The sequence below is a fragment of the Schistocerca serialis genome, chromosome 4 (assembly GCF_023864345.2).
Source record: "Schistocerca serialis cubense isolate TAMUIC-IGC-003099 chromosome 4, iqSchSeri2.2, whole genome shotgun sequence".
Taxonomy (NCBI): domain Eukaryota; kingdom Metazoa; phylum Arthropoda; class Insecta; order Orthoptera; family Acrididae; genus Schistocerca; species Schistocerca serialis.
In genome coordinates this window covers 829,664,424-829,678,484 of record NC_064641.1, presented here as the reverse complement: position 1 = coordinate 829,678,484, position 14,061 = coordinate 829,664,424, and the positions used below count along the sequence as shown (strand labels likewise).

General features: G+C 42.8%; 1 protein-coding gene across 1 annotated transcript in view; it reads right to left on the bottom strand.

The window, feature by feature from the left end:
- The window catches only part of LOC126473435 (uncharacterized), an 860,366-nt gene that overhangs the window by 73,040 nt on the left and 773,265 nt on the right, over positions 1 to 14,061 (bottom strand). The window contains exons 13-16 of the mRNA XM_050100479.1: positions 12,285 to 12,301; positions 10,119 to 10,340; positions 9,997 to 10,019; positions 1,306 to 1,314 (exon numbers count right to left, since the gene is read on the bottom strand). Coding sequence (XP_049956436.1) covers positions 1,306 to 1,314; positions 9,997 to 10,019; positions 10,119 to 10,340; positions 12,285 to 12,301 — 271 coding nt within the window. The remainder of the gene's footprint in view (positions 1 to 1,305; positions 1,315 to 9,996; positions 10,020 to 10,118; positions 10,341 to 12,284; positions 12,302 to 14,061) is intronic.

Here is a 14,061-nt window from a genome sequence, read left to right as displayed (position 1 = left end):
CAATGGAGAAGGACTGCGGAGATAGTCCCCGCAGTTGCGACAACGCTGTGTTCCGGATGGAACAGTGGTTAACGCACTTGCCTAGTAAGTAAGAGATCCTGGGTTCGAATCCCGGTCCGGTACACATATTCGCACTGAGGAGTAGCGCCTTCGCATCGCTCCTGTCACTTGTCAGGACGATATCGTTATAGGCATGAGTCATCGACAGATGTCACCAGCTGACATGGACCTGAGTTACAGAGCTGCACGTAGTTGTACTAGTAGGCGGCAGAGATCAGAAAATGACGGACAGTGCTAGCAGTCGTAGTCAAAACAATGTTGTAAAGTTATGTTTGACTAATACTTAAGGTATTTGCATAATTATAATTGTTTTATATGTGTAGTAATTAGCAGTGTAAGTGTTGTATTAGTGAAGAAGAACAGAAGTAAATGAAAATTGTTTTGTTTATTCACGAAGTACCAATTAAACTATACAGGGGATTTACTATAATTAAATGTGCAGTCAGTTTATGGCACTAATAAATCGTGAGTAGAACACAAATTAATTGGTAATTTCGGGAGGAGTAATTTTATATTTTATACTTTTCTAAATTTATTTATTTAGCAATTGCCATAGAAAGAAATGTTTTACTATGATTGGTCATTGAAGAAAAGCGCGGGTTAGCGCGGGATAATACTGCAATCTGATTTGCTGTTTGTGATATCAGCAAATCAAAAAAATGCAGGCTCGCGCCAATCTATGCTGGGAACAAAGCCTTTGGTGTGATCTAAGTAAGTCGGGGCTGAGGGTTCGAACTAGTAACATCTCATTGAAAGCAGCTCCGACGAAAGTACTATAAAATCGCGGAAAAATGCTAATTACGAGTTCGCGAAGTAGCAAAATGTGTATTTAAGTGAAGGGTACAGTGGAAGTCGTGTGGAATTTCGGACGGAATATCAAAATTATTGCTTTTGACTGTTAGTTAAAACCGCGTGGCGTGTTGTGCGATCTAAGACTGGAACAGGTATTACGTGTAGAGCAGAGTGCACAACATTTAGCGAGCATTTTAATAACTAAACGATCAAGTGAACTGTATTAACTTCGGTAACGGGTGTCAATACCAAAAACTGTCTACGTGTGTGATTGTGGTGTGCGTGGGAAGTCTACATTGTGCGGCCACTTAGTACGACTTGGCAGTATTAACTGTGATCTCCATCGTAAAAATACACCTGAAAATTTACGTTGCGAAGTTAAAACTTTTATTTCAGTACTAGCCACATCCCGTTTACCGGATAATTCTATGTATGTTGCGACCTGCAGTAGACAGTAGTGGTCTAGTATTTTCTACTACAACTTTTAGCTGGACAAATGAACATTGCTGGACACTGGCAGGGCGGTAAAAAGAAACGTGCCGCGCCGCAGCACGTCGGCACTGATTCCGTGTAATGTCCCACTGCAGCTGACAGCCATAATCCCCTTCAATTTACATAGAACATATTTTCGCTTTAAAATTGTTCTGCGGTGGTAAAATTTGGTATGTATTAAGTTAACATATGCATTGCTACTCTGGCAGTTTAAGTGTTTGCTATTTCCAAAGCGGAGGTTTTATTTGTCCCCAACTACGTTTACTAAATGTAATAGTTTTTTCAATTCTTGAAACTGTAAAAGTGATGGCAAAGCTGAAACTGAAAGAACAAGCACTTCTTTCTTAATATATGTACCGAATATCTGGTTGTTTCTTAAATTCCAACATGCATTTAAATACGAAGAATTAAACACAGTGTTATAGTACTTACAAAAACTCAATACAGTTAGTACGAAACAGAATATACGCTTTAGCTTTCAGTAACTGATAAACTGTTTTATAGGCAAAAGAAGATAACCATGCCTAGAAACAGTAGTGCCATTGTCTTCTATTGAAGCCATAATCACAATGACACATTTTGTTATTCTATGTATTGTTTATGTTGACAAGGTAATATAAAGGTTCGTTCTGTAGGTAAAGCAACTAGGAATTTAAGCGTGTAAATTATATGCAGTAAATCAAGTGACCCTCTGTAGGGTACATTTTGCAAAGGTAATTTTGGGAGCCTGTTCGCCTTCACTGCATATGTAAAAAAACTGTTTACTGTAAAGTTCTTGAAAGACATTCCTGTTTTACCAGAGACACAAAGAATAACTAAGAAAAGCTTCAGTAGGATTTCTTTGGATTTGTGCTCTAATTGTTTCATGAGATAACTGTACAGTCCCTCAGAATCAGACACAGAAACAGGCTTCAAACATTAATCTCTATGAATGAAATTACAGACGCTGTAAATAAATCACTTTCTGAATTTGGTTTATTACATTAAAGAAACCTCGCTGAAGAAGAAGAAATTACTTTTTGAAAAGTCTCAACAGTCGTTACTGTCCTTACACAAAGGTTTCAGATGACTCTCAATCTAACGTCTTAAGCATCTGATACCTCTGATGAGTTCGTAAGATTAATTAAAGAGTTTGATAAGAGTTGGCAAATGTGAATGTAAAACGGCAATCAGCCGATACCAGTGCAGAAAACATTACAATAAATCCCACTTCTTCGTGTTACCTGGACGGTCTGGTATGCCCAGACACCTGGTAAAAAGAAGCAGGAAAACTAGTAAACTCAATGACTTTCTGCATGAAGTTCATAAAAAAAGTAAGCAATTAGCTCATGCTACTGTCACTAGGGTAATTCGGTTTATGAAAATGATCGTTATCATGGAATATGCCGAGAAGAAAATGGCTTTGTTTCTGTAAAACAACCTGCAGGATCTTACCGTGTCACAGTCCAAAACAGGTCACTTCTACGAAGAGCAAAAGAATATTTGTTAGATTTTGAAAATTTGCAAAAGTCTCCAAAGCATTGTAGTCTCCCACGAGCCCAATGAAACACAAAGCACCTAGCAGCCAAAAAAAAGCCTGTAAATGTCAAACAATCATTAAGTTCTCACATCAGAGGACACGTTTATTTGTGATAGAGATAATATTCCGTGTATAACCATCTGTTTATCAGTCAGGCTCAGATATTAGAAACGTAAATAGAACTGAAAGAACGTTTCATTAACAATACAAAAAATTTACACACGAAGGTAAAAACAGCTGTTTCATTCTGGTAGACTCAAAATCATTGTAAGTTTTCAAAATGTCTTCTTTAACACACTGTTCCTAATCATTCGTCACACTTTTAGAAGAAGGTCTTCTTTTGTATGAATATAACAAAGCGCCGAGTAGCAGCCGTTGTTGAAGGAAAAACCATGGAAATGGTAACAAGACATTAACTGTTAGTGAGCACTGATTCATATCAGTGGGGCAAGTTGAAAATTTGTGCCAGACCGAGATTCGAGCCCGAGTCTCCTGGTTACTAGGCAGATGCGCTGACGACTCGCCACTCGATCACAGTGGTCAAAATAACTGCACAGGCTGCTCTAGCACACCTCCTGTCAGACCCAAATTCTCTACTTCTTCACATACCACTTATGTAATAATCTCATAACTAACGGGATGTCCCCCACGTGGGAGATTCGTGTCCTCCCTCGGGCATGAGTGTGCGTGTTGTCTATAGCTTAGGTTGGTTTCAGTTAGATTAAGTAGTGTGTAGGCTCAGGGACCGATGACCTCAGCAGTTTAGTTCCATAAGATCTTACCACAAATAAAAAAAAATTTGCGGCTTGTCCCCGGACATCCTCGAAAGTACAGGCATCACATACAGGGTGAGTCAAAGAGAACTTACCAACTTTGTAATTATACAAAAATTTAGTGAGGTAACTTATAGAATCGGTAATCTGTCACCTTGTAACAAAGAACCTCAAGTTCCATCGGTACCTCATTGCACAAGCAGGAGCTCTAGCGTAGTACGCAGTTGAAACGGCTACTTTCACTGCTTCGAAGCGTGGTCCCTGTATGTTTGGGTTACATAAAACGAGCTCTGAAACAATTATTCGTCTTAAATTTCGGACCGAATATGCTATAGAACCTCCAAGCAGGAAAATGTACTCTTGTCAAACGATCTTTGTTGAGACTGGTCGTTCACTACGACATGATGAATCATCAGGTCGCCCGTTTGTTGATGATTACGTCGAACAAATTAGCGAGAGCTTGGTACGCGGGGAACAAAAACCAACACGACGTGCGTCTCGCGAGACTGGCATTCCACAAAATACTTTTTGGGGAGTACTTTGTAGACGATTACACCGGAAAACATACAGATTCACAATGAAACAGCACGTTAGTGATGCAGATAAAGTTGCCAATGGAGAATTCTGTGCAGATATGTTGCAGTGGACATTCCTGATCACAATAATCTTCATCGATGAGTCAACTTGTCATATAAGTGGCATGGTCAAAACCTTCAACTGCATAATATGGGGCAGCGAAAATCCACAGTCAAAGTTAATGTGTTTTGTGCTCTTAGCAAACAGAAAGTGTACGCCCCTTTCTTCTTCACGGAAAAAATGTCACTGGTATCGTGCATCTTTATATGCTTGAAAACTTTTTAATCCAACAGATCGATGTAGATGACCGAGACGCAATGTTTTACTGCCTGTAAGTCGGAGGCACCTCATTTTTTCACGGAAGTTCGAGATTTCCTCAATAAACGCTTCCCAAGTCGGTAGACTGGCCGTGTTGGGCCAATCGCTTGACCACTCTCTCCACAGACTTGACACCACTGGTTTTCTTTCTTTGGAGTTTCATCAAAGAAACTGATTACCAGTTGGATGTTCGCTGCATGCCAAGTGGTAATCATATCGAGCTGGAACATGTATCTCAATAAATTTTTAGAAAGTTGTAAAGGCCTTTTTGACTCACCTTGTGTATATACGACAAATTAAGGCGAGAAAGGCTAATGATCCCTTCAGTGCAGATGCTCATCAAGCTCGATCTCTTACGGGGATCGGCGAAATGCCAGTAAAAACATGGATAATGGGCAAGGATCACTACATCAGTAGTGATGGGTCCTATGGGAGGTGAGCTATGTTAGTGGGTACAGTTGTATCGACCACTGTATCTGGATGGCAGAGTGGTCAGTGTATTTGTCAAGCAGCACACCCAAGTTAAAATCCCGGTCAAGCACAAACTCTCTAGTTTCCCTATTTATGTAATTCAGTGCCTACTGGCAGCTAATGCCTTTAAATCTCTTGTGTCTTGATGCATAGTGGCTGCAGGAACAAAATAGTGTCTTTTCTTTCAGACATTTCGGAATGAACAGAAACCTCATGTATGAAAATGATAGCAGTTTAGCCTAACGTTTTCACTAGCTTCGAAGGGAGTTATAAGTTGCATCACATTAGACTATCTAAGCATAATTAAAGACGCACCCAAAAGATCAACAGTACCTCAGTATAAGCAAAGCCAAGAAACGGGGAATATGACAAGATACTGAAATTGAAAATGTGTAAACCGATAGATAATGAATAAATAGTAATCATGTTCTTAGCATAATACGAATGAAACAAGAGTAAATTAGTTTGAAAATGTTTAACACAACAAGGAATTTATGTTCATATTCAGTCAAGAATGCGAAAAACAAAATAGTATTCTTAAATAATGTGATTCGATTATTGACAAAATTTTTTTTTTGTATGTGACATTCAGCTTTCGCCTAGCAAACTTCTATGATTGAATTTCAAATTTTATTAAATTTTAAAAGAGTTAATAGTAAACAATAACAGCAAAAATATCGTTTGTTATATTTTTATAAGGTTGAAATGAAAATTTATAATCAATTTTTGGTATTAAAATGCTAGATCTTAATATTATGTACGTCTGTTATTAATTTTAAGGATCTAACTCCTACAGGTGTACTATTACGTTATTGTATGTAATACTTTGTGACAAAATTGCAAGTAATAAGGTAATTAATTTTATCTAAGTTATTTTCCAAAATTAATATCCATTTAATTTTATATATATTGTCATAAAATACAAGAAAGAATAACAGAGAGATTATTAAAGAAGTGTGCCAGAGATTTTAAGTTACATTTGCTGTTTTAACAGGACACGATGAAACAGAAGCGACGTAATATACTCATTAGCTGTTAAAACATGCTGCTTTTTATTTTATTCAACAGAAACAACTGCAGCTACATGGACATGTCGAAGGATATATGAAGAAAGACCTCCAGTATATGCAAGGTGTTGGACTGCTATTCAGACTACAAAGAAAGGAGCGAGTTTAGGATAATGAAACATTTAAATAATCGTGACAAACAAACGTTTGACACCAGTGGTTTGCGCAGAGAGACATGTTACGTCTGAATACATGAACACCTTGTAACAGAGTCTCTGGAAACCAAAATTGCAGATATGCCTTTAGGAGAAGCAGATTGCATTTGTTCAATATGGCCACCGTTCTTGACAAGGCAGGCTTCCTCATTAATGTCCGTACATGTTCAAAATGTTCCGTATGCGTTGACACCAATCCACAATGTGTTCACTGAGTCCATAGACACCGTCAACAGAGGTAGAATATAACAAATATTGTAAATATCTCCACACAAAAATGTCTAACATGTTCAAAATCAAATGGCTCTGGGCACTATGGGACTTAACAGCTGATGTCATCAGTCCCGAAGAACTTAGAACTACTTAAACCTAACGAACCTAAGGACATCACACACATCCATGCCCGAGGCAGTATTCGAACCTGCGACCGTAATGGCCGCGCGGTTCCAGACTGAAGCACCTAGAACCGCTTGGCCACAACGATCGGCTTACATGCTCAAGTTTGGAGACCTGAGAAGCCATGGTAGTGACGAGGCGATGTAGTACTTTGTCGAAGATGCGTGCTATGTATTCCCGAGCAGCCACTGGGAAGTGTGCGGGTGAATAATAACGCGTCTGCCACATACACATACTTTCACCATAACAGCGTTGGCATAACTCCACTTGTCACATGTTGTTACGGGAAACAGCTGTTTTCCAGCCCGACGTCTATCAAGATTATTTGCTTGTTTCATTGGCCTCTATTCACCCCTTTCAGCTGTACCTACAATAAGAAACACCCAATTCATCATAGTAATAAACCTGATGTAAACATTACGTCATGTATTCTTCCGCGTTTGCTTCAGTGTCATTGGATTTCGTTTAACGTGGAGCGGGAACCAAGCTGTGTCTAGTACAGTCACGTACGATCATAAGGATACGTTTTATGGCGTGTAACACGCACATAGACCGAGCGATAATGCGGGACAACGACAGCCATCTGCTCCAACTAACCTGCAAAGATATAAACAGTTGCAGTTGAGTCGTAAAAACAGACGAGCAAAGAAACACTACAGCTTCGAATGTTATTTAATTTTTACAGAGAATGAAATAATATTCGGCAAAACTCCAGCACCAGAGTACGCTTCTTATGTGGCGAGATGGAAAGCAAAGAAATGCTCTAGTTCTCACGTAACATAGCATTCTAATTAAAAACAAGAGTGATGAAAATTTCTGGCTTAAACACAGGGTAATATATCTGAGCGGGCTATGTGTGATGCAAAATCATACTGCAGGGATTTCACCATACTGTTGAACACTGAAGCCACAGAAAGTATTAATTACAATCAGTCGTCTGGTAATCTCTTAGCCCCTTCCTTATTCGAATCCAAGAAATACATTTCAGTTCTGCAACTGTTACCTGCTACGAACGTTGTTAACGAGTCAATCAACAACAGACTCCACGAAGTCAACCAGGCACCGCGTTTCATCCTCTTCTCTTACGAATTACCGTTCTATATCCCGCCAGCGTTCGGCAGTGACACTTGGAAAAGCTGCGTGCTTTAGTTCCAGGTGTCTGGCAGCCTAACAGTCTAGTTGTTTCTCGGGACAAATCCCTTAACTTGGCTCCGGATCAGTAATGTTGGTTTCATAACGTAATGGTACAGTAGCAAATGTAAAAATGTAGCGTCTGCATAGTGTGCAGGAGCCTGTGAAAATTATTGTTTTTCATGTTTCTACGACACTTATTCTGGTTCGCGTGAGGCTACATCTGTGGTGCGAAACAATGGTCATAGTCCACACAAAGAGTACTTGGTTTTTCAGTTAAGGTGCCTTTATGAACAATCTTCTACAAAAATCGATAATTAAGTATTTATATTTGAAACTAAAGCAGGAATTTTGCATGCAGTATGCAATTAGAAACAAGAGGAACTACATTATTCATAAAGAATTATGATGAATTTTATAATTACGAGATGTAGGCATTTTAAATTCAACGACAAAAAAAAGATAACTTAGGCGAGACCTGAACCACCGATCCATGAATTGCACTGGGTTATCAGTGTCCTAGCTACTATTCCGGTATACATCCGATGGATATAAATATCACATCTGTATTAAATACAGTCCTAGAAAAACTTCAAAACGGATTTGTTTTCGTTAAATTTGTGAAAAAAATTAAGAAAACCCTATTTCTCGGCACTTTTTAACTGTGACCGACAAACGTGTATCGCTACGGAACGGGAATCAGCCTCAGCCATTTTCATAATGCGAATTTACAGCGCGACAATCTGAACACAGCAGTACAGTGAGTGTGACTGAACACGATCATTGAAATAACAACTACTTAGCTAAGGCTTGATTGAGAAAAACATTGACAGCTGTTGTTGTTGTTGTTGTGGTCTTCAGTCCTGAGACTGGTTTGATGCAGCTCTCCGTGCTACTCTATCCCGTGCAAGCGTTTTCATCTCCCAGTACCTACTGCAACCTACATCCTTTTGAATCTGCTTAGTGTATTCATCTGTTGGTCTCCCTCTACGATTTTTACCATCCACGCTGCCCTCCAATACTAAATTGGTATTCCCTTGATGCCTCAGAACATTCCTACCAACCGATCCCTTCTTCTAGTCAAGTTGTGCCACAAACTTCTCCCCAATGCTATTCAATACCTCCTCATTAGTTATGTGATCTGTAGCACCACATTTCGAAAGCTTCTATTCTCTTCTTGTCCAAACTATTTATCGTCCATGTTTCACATTCCTTACATGGCCACACTCCATACGAATACTTTCAGAAACGACTTCCTGACCCTTAAATCTATACTCGATGTTAACAAATTTCTCTTCTTCAGAAACGCTTTCTTTGCCATTGTCAGTCTACATTTTATATCCTCTCTACTTCTACCATCGTCAGTTATTTTGCTCCCCAAATAGCAAAACTCCTTTACTACTTTAAGTGTCTCATTTCCTAATCTAATTCCCTCAGCATCACCCGACTTAATTCGACTACATTCCATTATCCTCGTTTTGCTTCTGCTGATGTTCATCTTATATCCTCCTTTCAAGACACTGTCCGTTCCGTTCAACTGCTCTTCCAACTCCTTTGCTGTCTCTGACAGAATTACAATGCCATCGGCGAATCTGAAAGTTTTTATTTCTTCTCCATGGATCTTAATACCCACTCCGAATTTTTCGTTTGTTTCCTTCACTGCTTGCTCAATATAAAGATTGAATAACATCGGGGAGAGGCTACAAGTCTCACAGCCTTCCCAACCGCTGCTTCCCTTTCATGTCCCTCGAGTCTTATAACTGCCTTCTGGTTTCTGTACAAATTGTAAGTAGCCTTTCGCTCCCTGTATTTGACCCCTGCCACCTTCAGAATTTGAAAGAGAGTATTCCAGTCAACATTGTCAATCGCTTTCTCTAAGACTATGACAGCTGTTGATACATTAAGATATCTAAACGTTCCATTTAACGTAACTTGGTAATAATTTATCTGATACGTAAGTACGACGTACTTCCAAGAGCGTAACAAGACCAGTGTACGTCTGATCGGCTTCTGACCAATCATCGTGTTGTTTTTGTTTACATCAGGTTTAATCTTATGATGAATGGAGTGTAGGTGAGCGGATACGAAATGTGAGGAGAGAAACGATCACCCAATATTTGGATTGAGAAGATTCAGTCATAAAAGAAGAAGAAGAAAACTGCTGAAGAGTTTACGGAGTGGAGAAGAGCGGATGAAAACAGTCGTTATGGGTGTGGTGGCTGGCAGGTGTCTGTACTCACGAGGACAGCAACAGGTCGATGTAGCGCGGCTCGTGGCTGCCGCCTGTGCCGGCGGTGGGGGCGGCCGGGGGCACGGCGGAGGCTGCCGCGGAGGCGGCGAGGGCGGCCGCCGGAGCGGGGGCGGGCGCGGGCCTGGCGCGGGTGCTGGAGAAGGGCAGCGGCGCGCCCGTGCGGCGCTCGTACTCGACGCGCAGGCGGCGCAGGTAGTGCAGCAGGTCGCCGCACGGCACGAACTCCATCAGGATGCAGAGCGGCGGCCGCAGCGTGCAGCAGCCCACCATCTCCACCACGTTCGGGTGCCGGCCCGCGTGCTTCAGCATCGCGATCTCCGCCTGGAACTCCTCCACCTCCTCCGCCGTCGCGCGCACTGAAACATCGTCGCAGGCAGGGTGACTCACACATGCAGCTCCAATGCGGGCACCCTGAACCCGCAGTCCCGCAAGGCTCGTTACTTGGCCCGTTCTGTTTCGCGGCCAACACAAATGATTTGCCAAAGAAACTGGAGGGCTCTTCAAAATACACTCCTGGAAATTGAAATAAGAACACTGTGAATTCATTGTCCCAGGAATGGGAAACTTTATTGACACATTCCTGGGGTCAGATACATCACATGATCACACTGACAGAACCACAGGCACATAGACACAGGCAACAGAGCATGCACAATGTCGGCACTAGTACAGTGTATATCCACCTTTCGCAGCAATGCAGGCTGCTATTCTCCCATGGAGACGATCGTAGAGATGCTGGATGTAGTCCTGTGGAACGGCTTGCCATGCCATTTCCACCTGGCGCCTCAGTTGGACCAGCGTTCGTGCCGGACGTGCAGACCGCGTGAGACGACGCTTCATCCAGTCCCAAACATGCTCAATGGGGGACAGATCCGGAGATCTTGCTGGCCAGGGTAGTTGACTTACACCTTCTAGTGCACATTGGGTGGCACGGGATACATGCGGAATTGCATTGTCCTGTTGGAATAGCAAGTTCCCTAGGCGGTCTAGGAATGGTAGAACGATGGGTTCGATGACGGTTTGGATGTACCGTGCACTATTCAGTGTCCCCTCGACGATCACCAGTGGTGTACGGCCAGTGTATGAGATCGCTCCCCACACCATGATGCCGGGTGTTGGCCCTGTGTGCCTCGGTCGTATGCAGTCCTGATTGTGGCGCTCACCTGCACGGCGCCAAACACGCATACGACCATCATTGGCACCAAGGCAGAAGCGACTCATCGCTGAAGACGACACGTCTCCATTCGTCCCTCCATTCACGCCTGTCGCGACACCACTGGAGGCGGGCTGCACGATGTTGGGGCGTGAGCGGAAGACGGCCTAACGGTGTGCGGGACCGTAGCCCAGCTTAATGGAGACGGTTGCGAATGGTGCTCGCCGATACCCCAGGAGCAACAGTGTCCTTAATTTGCTGGGAAGTGGCGGTGCGGTCCCCTACGGCATTGCGTAGGATCCTACGGTCTTGGCGTGCATCCGTACGTCGCTGCGGTCCGGTCCCAGGTCGACGGGCACGTGCACCTTCCGCCGACCACTGGCGACAACATCGATGTAGTGTGGAGACCTCACGCCCCACGTGTTGAGCAATTCGGCGGTACGTCCACCCGGCCTCCTGCATGCCCACTATACGCCCTCGTTCAAAGTCCGTCAACCGCACATACGGTTCACGTCCACGCTGTCGCGGCATGCTACCAGTGTTAAAGACTGCGATGGAGCTCCATATGCCACGGCAAACTGGCTGACACTGACGGCGGCGGAGCACAAATGCTGCGCAGCTAGCGCCATTCGACGGCCAACACCGCGGTTCCTGGTGTGTCCGCTGTGCCGTGCGTGTGATCATTGCTTGTACAGCCCTCTCGCAGTGTCCGGAGCTAGTATGGTGGGTCTGACACACCGGTGTCAATGTGTTCCTTTTTCCATTTCCAGGAGTGTAGTTGGATGGTTGGTTGTTTTGGGGAAGGACACCAGAGATCGAGGTCATCGGTCTCATCGGATTAGGGAAGGATGGGGAAGGAAGTCGGCCGTGCCGTTTGAAAGGAACCATCCCGGCATTTGCCTGGAGCGATTTAGGGAAATCACAGAAAACCTAAATCAGGATGGCCGGACGCAGGATTGAACCGTCGTCCTCCCGAATGCGAGTCCAGTGTCTAATTACTGCGCCACCTCGCTCGGTCAAAATGGTTGTTTTGGCAGGTGATACAAGTACGCTCATAGAGGGCCCAACACTCATCCAGACGAAAGAAAACAAGGAAGATAAAGTAGCGGAATGTAGTGGAAGATTTTAACATCGCTACTTACCTCATCTCTTCAAAAAGCAATGAGACAAATTATAAAATAGAAAAAAATTAATAAGAACACTAACAAGAAAATTTTTGTTTCAAGTGCCATACTACTAACGCCCTAAGTTTTATTTGTGAAAATACAAGTACAGAAAACCTGCAGTAATGTTTTAATCCTTTGAGCTCTGCAGGCAAATCCAGCCGCGCTCCACCTTCCCTCTTTGGCTGCGGACGTCGTTAGCCCCTCAAGTGGTATTTCCTACGGTCGCTACAGACGGCATCCACCGTCGCGGCCTTGCCAGTACCTGAATCCTAATGACGGCTTTTGCCGTCAGCCGGTTCCGCGACCTGTGGTCCTGTGGACGTCTATAGCCGCTCAGCGGTATTTTCGCCGGATTTCACAGTTGCCGTTCGACGTTCATGCTAGCTGGTTAGTGTGATCATCTGCATTTTGCTTTTGTGGTGTCGTTTAGCTTTCTACCTACACATCAAGATTTTTAGAGTGCTGTCGCTTTTGAGTTCCACAAACAAATGGCACTGCCTCGTGGTTGCACTGACGAAGAGATACTGGAGATACTCACAAGGAGTGACAGCGACAGTTTAAGTGTGGCATCTTCAATGACTGTAGTGATGGTGATGGTTCAGAAGAATCCCGTAGCAATACGTGTACATGTACTTCACCTATCGGAGCTCACCAGTATAGTTCTTGAGAAAATGAAAGTGAAGACGAATCGATCCGTAAAAGACCATGCCTTAGTGACAAATTTGATTGGCAATAGCGTGATTTCAGTCCAGTACTGCATGCTTTTGATGAGTCATCTTTAGGATATAATTGCGAAATAGCGCCTGATTCATGCGTTCTATCTTTTTTCATGCTATTTCAATCACAAAATCTGATGAAATTCATAGCACTTGAAACGAATCGATTTTACACTTTCACCATGGAAAATATGTCGGAATCAGTCCATACTCGACTGTCCAAGTGCAAAGTTACTGGTTTTGAGGCGCTGTATTGCTTCATTCGTTTTTGGCTTCTCGTGACTCGTGGTTAAAAAGTTGAAAATAAGAAAATATTGCTCCAGAGATGTACACTGCAATTTTGGGCGAAATTATTTCTCATGAACGTTTTGTGTTACTTTCGAGCACGTTGCATTTTAGTGGCAACTCTTCCAATCGTGGAGATGACAGTTTGATTAGAATTAGTAAAATAATAGATTTGGTAAGGCGTTCCGCAGTGCGTTTAATCCATACAAAAAGCTCTGTGTCGATTAAAGCCTATCATTGTTCAAAGGTCGCTTATCTTTTAAACAATTCATTCCTTCGAAACGAAGTAGATTTGGAATCAAGACATTCGTATTATACAACTTGAAACACGTATGTAACGTAGCAGCGATGGTGAGGCATGATAAAATCTTTGACCAGAGAGCCTTTTATCGTGGTTAGTCTGCGCTTGACCGCGCGAGTGTTGCGAGCAGTACTCAGTCAGTACTCTAGTAGTCGTCGTGCAGTGCACTCTGTCGGTAGCAGTAGCTCAGTTCAGTTGCGTCCAGTAGTCGGTCGGTAGTAGTCGTGCGAGTAGTCTGTCAGTGGGCAGTCTGTGAGCAGTGCAAATACAGACGACGAGCGCACGCAGTTACACAAAATTCTTTTACAGCAAGCTCCAGTTTTTGACAATGTTCCTGGTACTATGTCCGGCTTTATGTATGAATTTCAAGTCAAACAGCACGACACATTTAAAGCAAAGCATTATCCCATTCCATATATTCACAGAGAACAAGTTAAAA